A 15539-nucleotide genomic window follows, 5' to 3' on the forward strand; every position below is an offset into this window, starting at 1 on the left:
CTTGTGGCCAAAAGGAAGGAGAGGTGTTGGGAAACACAAGATATTTAGGTTGGATAGTTCACTGTCCCAAACAAAACCAAACATATGGATGGACACACACACCCTTACACATAGGGATACACACAGTAAAATGAAGTTCTTTCTGCTCTCTCTTCGGTTTCTTTCTCTCTCCGATTATATGACCCTTTGTTCTGTAACTGAACACTTCTTAGAAGTAATGAGCTGAAAGGATTGCACAAGAGCAGTTAAGAGTACAAGTTATGGGTTAGGGCGCCGAAGTGCAAACCCCACCTCCACAACAGACTAGATTTCTGACCAGGGCAAGGCACTTACCCTCATTAACAACATCAGGGTAACAGCAGCCCTCGCCCACCGAGGTACTGCAAGGCAAGCACTGAGCACAATGCTCTGCAAAGCACAATGAGCACCCAGTACATGCTCACCGCTGTTCTCCTTCCTGCCATCGTTGTTGACAGCCCAGTCCTCTGAAGGGCTAAAGGCAGCACAAATCCTACTTCAGCCTTCCAGAACCTTAGTATGATGCCTTATATTCGGCCTCCAAGGTAACACCAAGACAGTCAAACCACTCTTGCATTGGAAGCAGCTACCCACTTCACTGGCCTCTGCCCTACACTGATCTAAAAAGCCCAACCCCATCAACCAGCCCCATATGACCTGGACCTGGAATGCAGTCCTGCTTATTTACTTAAGAACCGTGCCGCTCACTACATTTGGTAATGAAATAAACCAATTAACTACTGGCATTTTAAGGAAAGAATTTCCAACTCAGTGAGGGTAACTAACATTCGCTACCAGTTATGCCATCTTGCCAGCTAGGCGAATGCTCCCATGATTCTGAACCATTCTCAGCTCTCAGCGCCACCTTCAGCAGCAGGTCTCCCATGCCTACTTGACTTACATTCTTTCCTTGCTCATATCTGTCAAGTAATTTTAGGTTCCAGGAGAAGAGCTAGTCAAAGATTACCATCTTCCAACTTTATCTTTCCAGCATCTGCTTCGTAGAGTGGTTCAAGACCATGAGCTTTATGATCAGAATTGCTAGTTCAAAACTCCACCTCCACAACAGACTAGATTTCTGATCATGGGCAAGGCTATGATCAGTCATCAGCAACAACATAAGAGTAATAGTAATCCTTGCCTATTGAGATAATGCAGGCGAACTTAACCAGCTGTTTGATCTTAGATAAGTCAGTGAAATGCCTTCAGCTTCCATGTCCTTGGAGATAAAAGTAACTCATAAGGATTAAATAAAATGGCATATGTTCACATGGTGGCCAGCAAATAGAAAAAAAATCCACAAACGTTAATTATTTTATTATTATTAAAAATAAGCCTGTTGTTAACCTCTTAAATTCTTAACCTTAAGTCTTTATTTACTACCAGATTCTACGCTTTAGTGCCCACTACCATTTCTTTCTCCCTAAGTCTTCCAGACAGAATCCTATTCTCATACAAATTCTAATTCAGGAAGCAGGCTACAATCCTGTTGTAGTAACTCATATCCTTCCTGACTTGTGACCACATTCTTTTCTTTCTAGATGCTTTCAAAAAGCATTTTATGGTGATACTAGAAGTACGTATTTTCTTCCCCAAAACAAGTTAAAACAATACCTCTTTAGATTCCACCTTCAGAGGAATATCATGAAAGGGGGAAATATAGTGACCAGCTTCATTCTCTGGAAAGAAAACAAACAATTAAACAATGAACAAGCCCATTCTTTAGAGCAAGTATACTTTTATCCACTTTAAACTTTAAAAAGGTTTTAAAAGTATTTTCAAAATTAACTGTAACTCCCAATTAAAGTTTAATTCAACTTTTAAAACTTGCTCCACTATAATCATTAAGAAATATACACCAAATAAACCATATTTAGGTTGCTGAAATCATTACTTATCCCTGTGGTTTAAACATCCAAAGCAGAAAATGTCTAAAATAGACTAAAATCCCAAATAAAAAAATGTCATTTTGAAAAGTCTTTATAAAGTGAATTGGATTAAAACTGATGTCAATTCCCTAAGACAGTGGTCGGCAAACTCATTAGTCAACAGAGCCAAATATCAACAGTACTTCTTCAAAATAGACTCGCCCAGACTGAAAACCGACTTCTGTGCATGGGCCACGAAATTTCAATCGCACTGTACACGCGCCTGCACTTGGTATTTTGTGGAAGATCCACACTCAAGGGGCCAAAGAGCCGCACGTGGCGGCCCTAAGGGAAACCGAACAACAAAATTCCCAATTTCTACCTAAAGGTCCTACCCAAATAAAAGAAATGAATAATTCCTTTCCACTCAAAGTGATAACAATGGTAATATTAAGGTAAAATTCTTTAAAAAAACTTTAATAACCTAACTTATCTTCATTTCATACTGAAATGTATGTTTTAAATACTTTAAAAATATGTATTATTTAAATAAAATACAATAAACCAACAGGCACTTTGTATATTTCAATCATCAATCTGTAATTCTTTTCTCTGCTTTAAGTCACAAAGATAAGGTAGAATTTGGAAGAGAATAAAAATACAATCCTTTAGCCCAGCCAGCATGGCTCAGTGGTTAAGGGTCGACCTATGAACCAGGAAGTCACGGTTGGATTCCTGGTCAGGGCGCATGCCTGGGTTGCAAGGCTGGATCCCCAGTATGGGGTGTACAGGAGGCAGACTATCAATGGTTCTCTCTCATCACTGATGTTTCTACCCCTCTTTCCCTTTCCCGTCCTCTCTGAAATCAATAAAAATATTTTTAAAAAATACAATCCTTTAGTACAGCGATTTTCAACTGGTGTGCCACAAGAATTTTTAAAACATGCAATACCTGACTATTTAGCCAGGGATACTCACCTCTTTTCCCTTAGATTGTCAAATAAGAAATGATAACAGCCAGCACAGCAATAGCCATCAGGTATGAATAAATCAAAATTATACCTATTTTTGGTCAGATCAGCAAAAAACAATGTGTTTTTTTTGGTGTGCCATTGAATTTTAATTAGTTTATGTGTGCCCTGAGATGAAAGAGGTTGAAAATTGTTGCTTTAGCAGATTACTTCAGTTGTTACATTAGGGACTACCACTGTGATGAAAATTAACAATAATTTCAGCTCTAAGAATTCCAAATGCTGCACAAACCAGATAAATTCATCATTAAAATTAAGGCAGGAAACTTGACAGAATAGCTGGGCTGCCTTTGTAATTAAGAGTAAATGATACCTGCCATAACCAGTTTGGCTCAGTGGATAAAGCGTCGGCCTGCGGACTGAAAGGTCCCGGGTTCGATTCCGGTCAAGGGCATGTACCTTGGTTGCAGGCACATCTCCAGTAGGGAGTGTGCAGGAGGCAGCTGATTGATGTTTCTCTCTCATCGATGTTTCTAACTCTCTCTCTCCCTTCCTCTCTGTAAAAAAATCAATAAAACTATATTTAAAAAAAAAAGTTTAAAAAAAAGGAGTAAATGATACCTCACCCTAGCTGGTTTGGCTCAGTGGATAGAGCACTGGCTGCAGACTGAAGGGCCCCGGGTTCGATTCCAGTCAAGGCACATGTCTGGGTTGTGGGCTCAATCCCCAGTGCGGGGGTGTGCAGGAGGCAGCCGATCAGTGATTCTCTCTCATCACTGATGTTTCTATTTCTCTCTCCTTTTCCCTTCCTCTCTGAAATCAATAAAAAATATATATCTGCACTAATAAAAGAGAAACATGCAAATTGATGTCACTCCGCTATGCCCACCAGCCAATCAGGATGAGTATGCAAATTAACCCAACAAAGATGGCGGTTAATTTGCATACACAGGCACGGAGCTAAGACTGAAGGCTCTGGCCAGAGTGAAGACTGAAAACTGAAGACTGAAGGCTGAAGAGCCAGCGGAGAAGCCAAGCCTCGCTGCGGCCAGAGGGCAGAAGCCTAGCCTCGAGGCTTGGCTTCTCCACTGTGGCCGGACCAAAGGCCTAGGTCCTGGGTGTCGGCAGCCAGGGGAAGGAAGGCCTATTGCACGAATCTTCATGAAACAGGCTTCTGATATATAAATATACATACATACACACACACACACACACACACACACACACACAAGAGAGTAAATGATACCTCTAGCACACAAATCTGGTGATAAATTTCCCTAAAGCTCCAATGATCCTATTAACTGAGAACAAGCCCCAACAAATGTATTAAGATGTAAGTTGAGTGCACATCACTCAAGGCTGAGGAAGATATGAAGCTGTGATCAGCATAATCTGAAGGTCTGTGAGAACTGCTCTTTCAATTGGGATCTAAACATTCTATTTAAATACTAAGGTAATGACAATATATGTATAAGTTGTTTTCTAACTGCCATTTCGGAAGGTAAAAAGAGTATAAATAAGTGAATGGTCTAACTCAGGTAACCATATATTTAAATCATCATATAAATAAAAATGTAATAAAAATTACTTCTAGGAAAATAAAATATGGCCCTAGATCACATATAATAATGTTTTGGGTGAGCAATACGCCAATAAATTCACACAGGAGCAATGCATGCAGAGGCCAAGAGCCTGAGTTCTAGCTCCTGAGCTTGATAAAGTAAATCAATTTATTGGAAACCTAATTCTTTTCTACATTGTTCAATTAAGCAATGTATAATTTAGTTACGTAAAAGGAAATGTACTAAATGCTGGGATACAAAGGTGCTAAAAAGTGAGCTATGCCCATAGCTAAGACAGGGTTGTGCTCCATCGCAGGAGCACCCTCAGCCAATTAGCTTAAAGAAAAAGGGAGTTCTCCGGGCACATTGAGAGAGCTAAGCACTGCCTAATGCACAAGAGAAGGATGAGAATCTTCCATTAGACATTTGCTAGGGTCAGTGCTATTATGCTCCATTTAAAGTATTAAGATTCTCCAAAGGTGGATTTAAAGATATGCACTATCTATCCTGATCCTATAAAATGAAAGGGTAATCCATATTATACCTGTGAGCCATAGATGGAAATGGTCTATGCAGCGAGGACTGCTGCAATGTACATCGCTCATTAAAGATAATAGAAGCACACATTAGAGACAGTCCTTTCTCAGAGGCTCAGAGTAAATTAGTGAAGCTCTGAAGCTCTGACCAGTTGCTTCTTTAGAGTTGAAACCAAGTTGTTGCCAATTTACTTTTCCAAATATCTATTTTGTTGTTGTTTAAACAAAACAATGCATATGCAAGATTAAACTAGTACAAATCCCCACCTCTCTCCAATACAGGCCTATCAGAGCAACCCACTCTCACCTCTTTAATTTACTTAGGTCTAGTGTAGATTTTATTCATCTTCCTAAATAATATAACTATGATTAGTTGTATCCATTTTAGAAATTATCTACTGATTCCAATTCTGAGAAATAAGTTTAGTTCAACCTATTCCTCTTAAACTCTCTATTAGCTAATCTTTACACTTTATAGTCTTTATTCTTTGTTCCACCAAACATATACAGCATTTTTTGATTCTACTAATCAGCTTTTTACCCCTCTTGCCTCATTCTTCTCACTCCTAGTTATTGTCTCCTGAACTTTTATATTTTCATATCAAGGCTGATAAAATGTTCAGTATTCTAATATTAAATTTTCTATGCTTTTCCTATTTTCATACAAAGTTGACTTCTTGAACAATACAGATCTGAACTGAGCAGGTTCACTTATAAGCAGATATTTTCCCCCAAAAAATAACGTAGTCTGGCCAGTATGGCTCATGGGTTGATGCACCAGGAGGCTGCCAGTTTGATTCCCAGTCAGGGCATATGTCTGGGTTACGGGCTCGATCCCCAGCAGGGAGTGTGCAGGAGGCAGGGGATCAATATTGATGTTTCTCTCTCATCAATGTTTCTTTCTTTCCTGCTCCCTTCCTGTCCCTCTAAAATCAATAAAAACCATATAAAAAATACTATAAATGCATTTGCCTTTTGATTTTCTTAATAGCGTTTTCTTTTCTCTAGCTTATGCGATTGTAAGGATAGTAGTGGCCCAGTGTATGAAATTCGTGCGGGGGGGGAGGGGGTGTCCCTCAGCCCAGCCTGCACCCTCTCCAATCAGGGACCCCTTGGGGGATGTCTAACTGCCAGTTTAGGCCCGATCCCTGTGGAATACCTTTTGCAATCTGGGACCACTGGCTCCTCACCAGCAGTCAGACATCCCTCTTGCAATCTAGGACCGCTGGCTTCTAACCGCTCACCTGCCTGCCTGCCTGATCACCCCTAACTGCCTCTGCCTGCCTGATTGCCCTTAACCCCTCTACCTGCCTGTCTGCCTGATTGCCCCTAACTGCCCTCCTCTGCCAGCCTGATCTCACCCCCAAATGCCCTCCCCTGCAGGCCTGATCTTGCCCTAACTGCCCTCCCCTCTAGGCCTGGTCGCCCCCAACTGCCCTCCCCTGCTGACCTGATTGCCCCTAACCCCCTGCCGGCCTGATCTCACCCCCAACTGCTCTCCACTGATCGCCCCTAACTGCCTCTGCCTTGGCCCCTACCATCATGGCTTTGTCGGGAAGGAAGTCAGACATCCAGAAGATGGCCGTAGACCCAGTCTAGTTAGCATATTACCCTTTTATTAGTATAGATTATATAGGATAGGATTGCTTAAGGGGGGCGGTGAGCCTTTTTCAGCAGGAGGAGATGCTCTTAGCAGACAGAAATACATAATCCCTATATTTGGACTGACAGCCAGCCATATGCACTATACTGCCAAACCAGTCATTAAAAAATTAAGCCTCTTTCTTACACCTTACACCAAACAGCTGTTGCCCTTAAAACTCCTCCTCAGCCACCACCTTAGGTTCTGTTTTCACAGTTCACCCAGATTAGGTTCTGATTGGTCAGTTTCTATACCAGTCAGCATCAAAAGCTCCGCCTCCTAGGCAGCCATTGGCTCCTCACAATTCACCCAGATTTGGTTCTGATTGGTCGGTTTCTATGCCAGTCAGCATCAAAAGCTCCGCCTCCTAGGCAGCCATTGGCTCCTCACAATTCACCCAGATTTGGTTCTGATTGGTCGGTTTCTATGCCAGTCAGCATCAAAAGCTCCGCCTCCTAGGCAGCCATTGGCTCCTCACAATTCACCCAGATTTGGTTCTGATTGGTTGGTTTCTATGCCAGTCAGTGTCAAAAGCTCCACCTCCTAGGCAGCCATCTTGTGAGGGTGTGGGGGTTAATTTGCATATTACCTCTTTATTACATAGGATGATGCATAATACACATAACAGACAAATATGTGCTTATCTACAGTTTATGTTATCAGAAAGGTTCTATCAGTAAAGTTTTGGGGGAGTCAATAGTTACATGTGGATTTCTGATTTTGCAGAGGATTGGTATCCCTAACTCCCATATTGTTCAAGGGTCAACTGTATTTCCAAAATTTTTCTAAGGATAAGAAAAAGCTGGAGTGCTTGTTAAACAGGTCTCTGAACCCTGGTTTCATTCATACTAGTGAATCAGAAACTTAAGGAAAAAAATCTGGATATCTATATTTTTAGCACACCCAAATAATTCTTACGCTCAGGGAAGTTTGAGAAGCACTGTCGATGTGTTGATTTTTAGCCAAGCAGAATGTTAAAATTAAATTTCCTTTCTTGTCTGGCTTGTATTTTGCCCTGTGCTTCTAATTACCTTTCTTCCATTGTGAATCATAATCATTTCTATAAATTGTTTTAATGCCTCACAGACACCATCAAAACTATGGAATTCTCTCTTTACCCATACAGCTCCCTGTGGAAACCTAACCTTCTGTTGATATCTGGACTGAATGCTTGCTTGGCATCTGAAGATTTTGCTTCTAAGGTCTCCAGCTAAGATTGACTGTTTTTCTGGATCCTATTCATTCATCATTTTTGGTTTGTTTACTTATTTTACAGAAACATATCTCTAACTTGTGTTCTGTAACAAAGGCTGCATGTGAGGTAAATGTTCCAGGTCTTCATTCAATCTTCACTCTAGGTTAATGGTTATCTGGGGAGAGAATTCTAGGAAGAATATTATTTTCTCTCAGAATTTTGAAGGCAATACTCCAATCATCAAGCACTCGAAGTTGCTGATAAATCAGATACCAGTTTAGTTCTCATTCCCTCCCTCCCTGGCCCTGCCACAAGACTTTTATTAGGATCTTCTTTATAGTCTCAGTTTTCTGAGATTTCACAATTATGTGTCTGGAACTTAGAATACTTGGGTCCTTAAATTTTTAGATCTCTTAGATTAGCCCTTTGATAATTTCTTCTGCATTTTGTCTGTTTCTTCCTTCTGGAATGTGTTCCAGTCAAACCTCTTTTTTTTTTTTTTCTGACATTTTGTTCAAACTTTCTGGTAGGTTGCTTTACAGTCAAACTTTTCTGTGTTAATTTCCTTGGGCTAACGTAGCCAATTACCACAAACTTGGTGGCTTCAAACAACAGAGCACGATTCAACCCACTACAACTTCTAGTGAGTTGTCTTAACAACCATACTGTGATTTCCAAGAGTTCTTGTTCTTTGCCTTTTCTTCATAGCTTCCTCTTCGTTTTTAATGGATGCAACAGCTTCTACAATCTCAGAGGACACCCATTTGACTTTTTAAAATTCGAGTTCTCTTCTTTCTACTTTCTTCTTTTTCCATTTAATTTATAAGGTCTCCATAAATTCATTCATGCAGTAAATATTCGCTGAACACAAATACTACACCAACCACTATTTTAGGTACCAGGTATACAAATTCCCTGCTCTTAAGGAACTTATATTCAGGGGGAGAAGGATTTACAAAAGCAATGAATATGTTTTTAGGATATCAGGCACAAGAAACACCATAAAGGAAAACTAATCAGGGAGAGGAAAGAGTGAATAATGGAAGGGGATACTATTACATGGAAAGGTCATGAAAGATCGCTCTGACAGGTCACAGAGCTGAATGGAGTGAGGAAGTGGTCAAGAGGACAGGTAGAGAGGAACACTGCAGGCACAAAGCAAGCACAGAGGGCTGAGGCAAGAATATGCACAGCATGTCTGAGAACCAGCAAGGAGGCAGGATGGCTGATCACATGATCAAAGGGAAGAGTGGTGAGTGATGAATTCAGAGAGGAAGCCGAGTATTAGGTCACATGGTAAATATTTAAAATTTATTTTGAGTGAAATGGAAAGCTACTGGGGTTTGAGCAGAGTCTGGTCATGACCTGACTTACATTTTAAAAGGGTCAAGGTGAAAAGCAGACTACAGGGGGGCAAGGCTGCAAGCAGGAAGCTACTGGCTAAGTGAAAGGGGATGGTGACGTGGAAAAAGTGGCAAGGGTGGACGTGGAGAGATGTAACTGTCTTCTGGATACATGTAAAGCAGAGTTAAAGGAAGAGACTAATGAACTAACATGTGGGAGTCAAAGTAGAGGCAACAAGAACGATTCCTAGGTTACTGGTTATAGATGTGAGAACAGGCAGGAATGGGAGAGGGGGTCAGGATTTCTGGTTTGTACGTGTTAACCTTGAGATGCTTCGTAAACATTTAAGTAGGATACAGAGTGGAAGGCTGGATGAGTAAATTCTGTGTTCAAGAGACTGGGGCTAAACGCTACAGATCTGGGAGGCATAGGTGGTAGCTAAAGCTATGGGACTGGATGGGATCAGCTAGAGCAGCAGTTCTCAACCTGTGGGTCGTGACCCCTTTGGCAGTCGAACGACCCTTTCACAGGGGTCGCCTAAGTCCACCGGAAAACACATATATAATTACATATTGTTTTTGTGATTAATCACTATGCTTTAATTATGTTCAATTTGTAACAATGAAAATACATCCTGCATATCAGATATTTACACATTACGATTCATAACAGTAGCAAAATTACAGTTATGAAGTAGCAACGAAAATAATTTTATGGTTGGGGGTCACCACAACATGAGGAACTGTATTAAAGGGTCGCATCATTAGGAAGGCTGAGAACCACTGAGCTAGAGTAATAGCAAAAGTCAGTCAACACCGGGCCAAATACAGCCCACGGCCTGTTTTATATCTGTAAATAAAGTTTCGTTGGAACACAGTCATACCCATACTTTTACTTATCTCTGGTTGCTTTGCAGTACAACAGCAGAATTGACTAGTTGTGACAGAGACTTGTATGGCCTGCCCACAGTCTATGTGACCCTTCACAGCAAAGGTTTACCAACCCCTGCCAGAGGAAGGAAGGAAGGGAAATAAGAAAGGAGGGGTGGGGGGGAGTGGGGGGGAAGGGAGGGAAGGAGTGGGAGGGAGAGGGAGAGAGAGAGAGAGAGAGAGAGAGAGAGAGAGAGAGAGAGAGAGAGATTGATTGAGAACAGTTAGAGGAGTGTGCTAAGGAATGAGCCCTGGAACATTTCAAAGGTTAAAGCTCAAAATTACAGAAGGATCCAGCAGGGCAGACTGCTGAAAGGACAAGCCATCAAAATTAGAACAACTAAGAGGCAAAAAATAAGGATGAAAATGTGATGACTGTGAAAAGTTACCCTTAAGGTCACAAGAGAGAAAAACTTAAAACTGACCATTAAATTTGTCACATGTGGCCCTGACACATGTTTGGTAGAGCAGCAGTGAAGAAAGCCCGACTGAAGCTGATCCTTGACTATCTGGTTTACATTTAAGAATAAGAGACTAGAAAAACTGATTGGAAAAAACTGATGTGTTCATACATGGGAGAGACCTGTTGAAGGCCAGCTTCCCGTGGACATGTACAGGTAGGGCATGGGTTGCTAACATTCTACTTGGCCAGAACAAAGACAGCTCTGCTGGGGCAGCAACACCATCAGGTTGTCTGACTTCCGCCAACCATTTTCTTCACTGTCTATAGAAGGAGCTAGCCCTTTCCTCCAGCCCCATGTCTGCATGGTAAACATTTGTGTGCTATTCCATAAAACTCTCAAGCTCCACATCACTCTCACGCTCTCGAGACCCTATGACATCAAATCAACACATCCGTGACCTGAAGTCTATGCACATCATCTCCCTACAGTACACCCCTCAGCTCATACACTTCAGGTGGGGCTTCCCCTACATTGCTTCATCAGGAACCAAACCTCCATCTGTTTTCCATCTGATGGCTCCTTATTTATTGTTTTAGGAGTATTGTTTTTATTACGTACTATCACTTTGAAAGGATATTTATTTGAAGGGAGATAAAATAAACAATTTTAGTCACCCTTGTACCTTGTGTAGGTACTCACTCTTGTCAAAAACCAGGCTGCCTCCCTAGGCATAACCTAATGAATTCTATCAGGCCAATCAAAATACAATGGATATTGACAAACAGTGTCAAAACTCTCCCTTTAACTGGACTGAAATGAAATTTTATTCTATCAGTTTTAAGTTACCTATATTGTTTTCTTTCATAACAGTAAGTTGATGAAAAGTTTATTACTTGGATTAGCAAGTGAGAAAATTGAATAGAATGAGAAACTTATATCTGATTTTATTTATGTACCACAAATAGCCTCATGTATGCCAAGGACCAACATACTATAACATACTATTATTGAAACCACTTAGAGAGATTTTTACTGGAAGCTTTAGTAATGACGAAAACCAAATAAATATAATTTTCTATAAGCATACAATAATAATTAAGATCTATTGTGTCAATTTAACTTCCATAATATGGGCCAACTTTATAAAAAAGGTTACAGGAGCTCATTCACTTAAGAGACTCAAACACATATATTGTGAATTCTTCACAGGAAAATTCATAAGGCCCATGAATGATACATTCAATGACAAATTCTACCTATTACTCAAATGATTTACTTAAAAAAGAAAACCTAGCCCCATTGGTGTGTCTCAGTGGTTAAGTGTTGACCTATAAGCCAGGAGGTCAGGGTTCAATTCCTGGTGGGGGCACATGTCCAGGCTGCAGGCTTTTTACCCCTTGGGGGGTGTGTAGGAGGCAGCCGATCAATGATTCTCTCTCATCATTGATGTTTCTGTTTCTTTCTCCCTCTACCTTCCTCTCTGAAATCAATAAAAATGTATTTTAAAAGAAAAAGGTATGGCAATTTTAACATAAACACATGCTAACTATAAATGATAAAAAAACAAAAACAGAAACCCGGGGAGCCCAAGCTCCCGGGCGCGCTGAGACTGCGGGTGCCTGCATTTCTCGATGGCGCGGGGCCGCCTGGATCCGCGCTTCCTGTCTCTCAGCCCGGGCCTCAGGGGGGCGTGGCGAGGCCGCTGGGGCGCGCTTCTTTCGGGGGTCGGGGCGAGCGGTGTAGAGCGCTAATCTGGCGAGTGGGCGATGTGAGGGCGGCAGGGCATGTTCCGCGGGGCGTCCGCGGGGCCCCCTCTGCGCCGCCGCTGCCCTGTGATAAAAGCGGCGGCCGCGCTTTCTGACGTGAGCCCCGCGCTCCTGCCGTCCGCCCGCCTGCGCGCCCGGGGCGGGGATGACACGGTGCTGGCGGTGGCCACGAGGCGCCCGCGGGCCGTTTGCTGACAGGAGAGCGGCCGGCCGCTGCCAGCTTGTCCGCGGCGCCCCGCCAGCATGGGCTGCGCTTGGAGCATCCACATTACCGAGACCCAGATCGTGTACCCGGGCGCCCGGGAGGCCGAGGACACGCAGGACCCCGTGGCGCTGCTGCCCGCGCCGGGCAGGCCGGGCGCCCTGCTCTGTCCGGAGCCCGAAGCCTTGGCCACCACCAGCGGCGCCCGCCCCGCGGACCCCGACTCTAAGAGACCAACATCTCATGTGAATTTTGGCCCCATGAGGTTTCATGCAGATCAACTCCAGGTACTTTTAGCGTTCATCAAAGACGACAGCCAGTGTAAAGGATTCCGTAAGGCATGTGAAAAAGCAGGGTTTAAGTGCACGGTGGCCCTGGAGGTCCAGGCTGTCCTGCCCTGTTTCCTGGCTGCAAACCACGACATCATCATCATCGACCACAGAAACCCCCAGCAGCTGGACGCCCCGGCGCTATGCAAGTCTATTCGAGCAACAAACGTTTCAGAAAACACAGTTATTGTTGGTGTAGTATGCAGGCGGGATGTAGAGGAGTCTGTGACGCCCCTCATTCGTGCCGGCTTTACGAGGAGGTACGTGGAGAACCCCAGCCTCCAGGCCTGTTATGCGGAGCTGCTGCAGCTGGAGTTTGGAGAGGTGCGGTCACAGCTGAAACTCAGGGCTTGTAATTCAGTATTCACTGCACTAGAGAAGAGCCAAGACGCCATTAAAATCACGAGTGAGGACAACTACATACAGTATGTAAATCCAGCATTTGAAACAACAGTGGGCTATGAGTCGGGTGAATTATTAGGGAAGGAGTTAGCAAAAATGCCTCTAAGTGAGAAAAAGGCTGACTTGTTCAGTACTATAAATTCATGCATGAAGATGGGCAAGGAGTGGCAAGGCGTTTACCACTCCAAAAACGGAGATGGTGTACAACAAAACGTGAAGATAATACCTGTCATTGGACAGGGAGGAAAAATTAGACACTATGTGTCCATTATCCGAGTGAGCAACGCCAACGGTAAGGCTGCGAAGATCACGGAATCTGTTCATTCTGACACTCCGACAGATAATCCATCGGGTAAACATAAAGACAAGAGGAAAAGCTCCCTGGACGTCAGGAGTGTTGCCTCACGAGCAAGCGAAGTGGCCGGCCAGAGGCGACACTCCATGGCCCGGATCCACTCCATGACCATCGAGGCGCCCATCACCAAGGTGATCAATATCATCAGTGCTGCCCAGGAGAACAGTTCCATGCCTGTGATGGAAGCCTTAGACCGCGTCCTGGAAATTCTGAGAACCTCGGAGCTATATTCACCACAGTTCGGGGTGAAGGAAGAGGATCCTCACACCAAGGACCTCATTGGGGGCCTGATGTCTGACGGTTTTCGAAGACTATCTGGGAACGAGACTACACTCTCCACAAAAAACCTGCAGCAAGTTCCGGGCAGCTTACTCACCTCCGAGTCCCTTCACGATATCCCACGGCAGACAGCTGAGGCCATGGAAAACGATGACGACTGGGACTTGAATGTTTTTGAACTGGAGACTGCCACTCAGAAAAGGCCTTTGACTTTTCTTGGTCTCAAAATCTTCGCTCGCTTTGGGGTCTGTGAATTCTTGAAGTGCTCGGAGACGACGCTGCGACTGTGGCTGCAGACTATGGAAGCCAACTACCACTCCTCCAACCCCTACCACAACTCCACCCACGCTGCCGACGTGCTGCACGCCACCGCCTCCTTCCTCTGCCAGGAGAGGGTCAAGCAAGCGTTAGACTCGGGACGAGGCCGCCGCCCTCATCGCAGCTGCCATCCGCGACCTGGACCCCCCGGGGCGGACCCACCTCTTCCTGTGCAACGCGGGCAGGGCGCTGGCCGTGCTGTACAATGACCGTGCCGTGTTGGAGAGCCACCACGCGGCCCTGGCCTTCCAGCTGACCGCCAAGGAGGACAAGAGCAGCATCTTCAAGAATGTGGAGAGGAATGACTACCGGACGCTGCGCCAGGCCATCATCGACATGGTCTTGGCCACGGAGATGACCAGGCACTTCGAGCACATCAATAAGTTTGTCAACAGCGTCGTCAAGCCCTTGGCAGAGCTGGAGGAAAGCGAGGGGAGTGAGCCAAACCCTCGTGACGTAGACACGATGCTCCGGGCTCGGGAGAACCGGACTCTGATCAAGCGGATGATGATCAAGTGCGCGGACGTGTCCAACCCCTGCCGGCCCTTGGAGCAGTGCATTGAGTGGGCTGCACGCATCTCGGAGGAGCATTTTTCTCAGACCGAAGAGGAAAAGAAGCTGGACTTAACGGTGGCGATGCCAGCTTTTGACCGAAACACTTGCAGCATCCCCAAGTCCCAGATCTCCTTCATCGACTACTTCATCACAGCCATGTACCATGCTTGGGATGACTTTGTAGACCTACAGGAGTTACTGCAGCATCTGGACAACAATTTTAAATACTGGAAAGGACTCGACGAAATGAAGCTGCGGGGCATCCGACCACCTCTGGAACCAAAATAGAGAAGGCTCCTTCTGTCTGAAACTGGACCTCTGAAACTGCTCTACTCGCCTGATGTACTTTGCCAGTGATTCTACAAATTAAAAGAAGTTAGGACTGAACACTTTTTCATAAAATTTTATTAATGACTTTTTCCAGAAGTTTGCCTTATTTTGTAGTGTTTATACCAAACACTGTCATAGAAACATAGCAAACAGAATATTTACTAAATTGACTTTTTAAAACCAATCTGTTTTTATCTTCATAGGTAATTTTTAATTCTAGATATTTATAAAGGTTCTGTATCTTCACACTTTCAATAAATGTAGTAAAAAAATAAAATAAAATAAAATTCATTGTTAAAGAACTGCATGACTCATCCTCATGCTAAATAAATGCAATTATCCATAGCACTGTTTCAGTAAGTGAACCAGTTGCCTACCCCATGGTAATAAAAATCCAAATTACAAAAAGCATTTTCTCCCCATCCTTTGAGAAATTTTAAAAATCTAAAAATAGTACATTTTCAAGTTATTAGTGAAACAAAACAAGCAGAACTATGCAAGCTATCAAAGGGGAATACTGACATGCAATCTTTG

The 15539-nt window shown here is 43.5% G+C and overlaps 1 protein-coding gene and 1 pseudogene across 9 annotated transcripts in view; one reads left to right on the forward strand and one right to left on the reverse strand.

Moving 5' to 3' along the window:
• The window catches only part of PPA2 (inorganic pyrophosphatase 2), an 85240-nt gene that overhangs the window by 66220 nt on the left and 3481 nt on the right, over positions 1 to 15539 (reverse strand). For all 8 annotated transcript variants that reach the window (XR_013996237.1, XM_081095805.1, XM_081095803.1 and 5 more), the window contains exon 2: positions 1633 to 1697. Coding sequence is in view for 7 of the 8 variants with exons in the window: in XM_081095805.1 (XP_080951931.1) it covers positions 1633 to 1697 (65 nt within the window). In the remaining variant the exon portion in view is untranslated. The remainder of the gene's footprint in view (positions 1 to 1632; positions 1698 to 15539) is intronic.
• On the forward strand, positions 7876 to 14963 carry LOC308522385 (high affinity cAMP-specific and IBMX-insensitive 3',5'-cyclic phosphodiesterase 8A-like; annotated as a pseudogene). The gene has a single exon. The product of its transcript is annotated as a high affinity cAMP-specific and IBMX-insensitive 3',5'-cyclic phosphodiesterase 8A-like (transcript).

This window comes from Myotis nattereri, assembly GCF_964212035.1.
Source record: "Myotis nattereri genome assembly, chromosome: 1".
Lineage (NCBI taxonomy): Eukaryota > Metazoa > Chordata > Mammalia > Chiroptera > Vespertilionidae > Myotis > Myotis nattereri.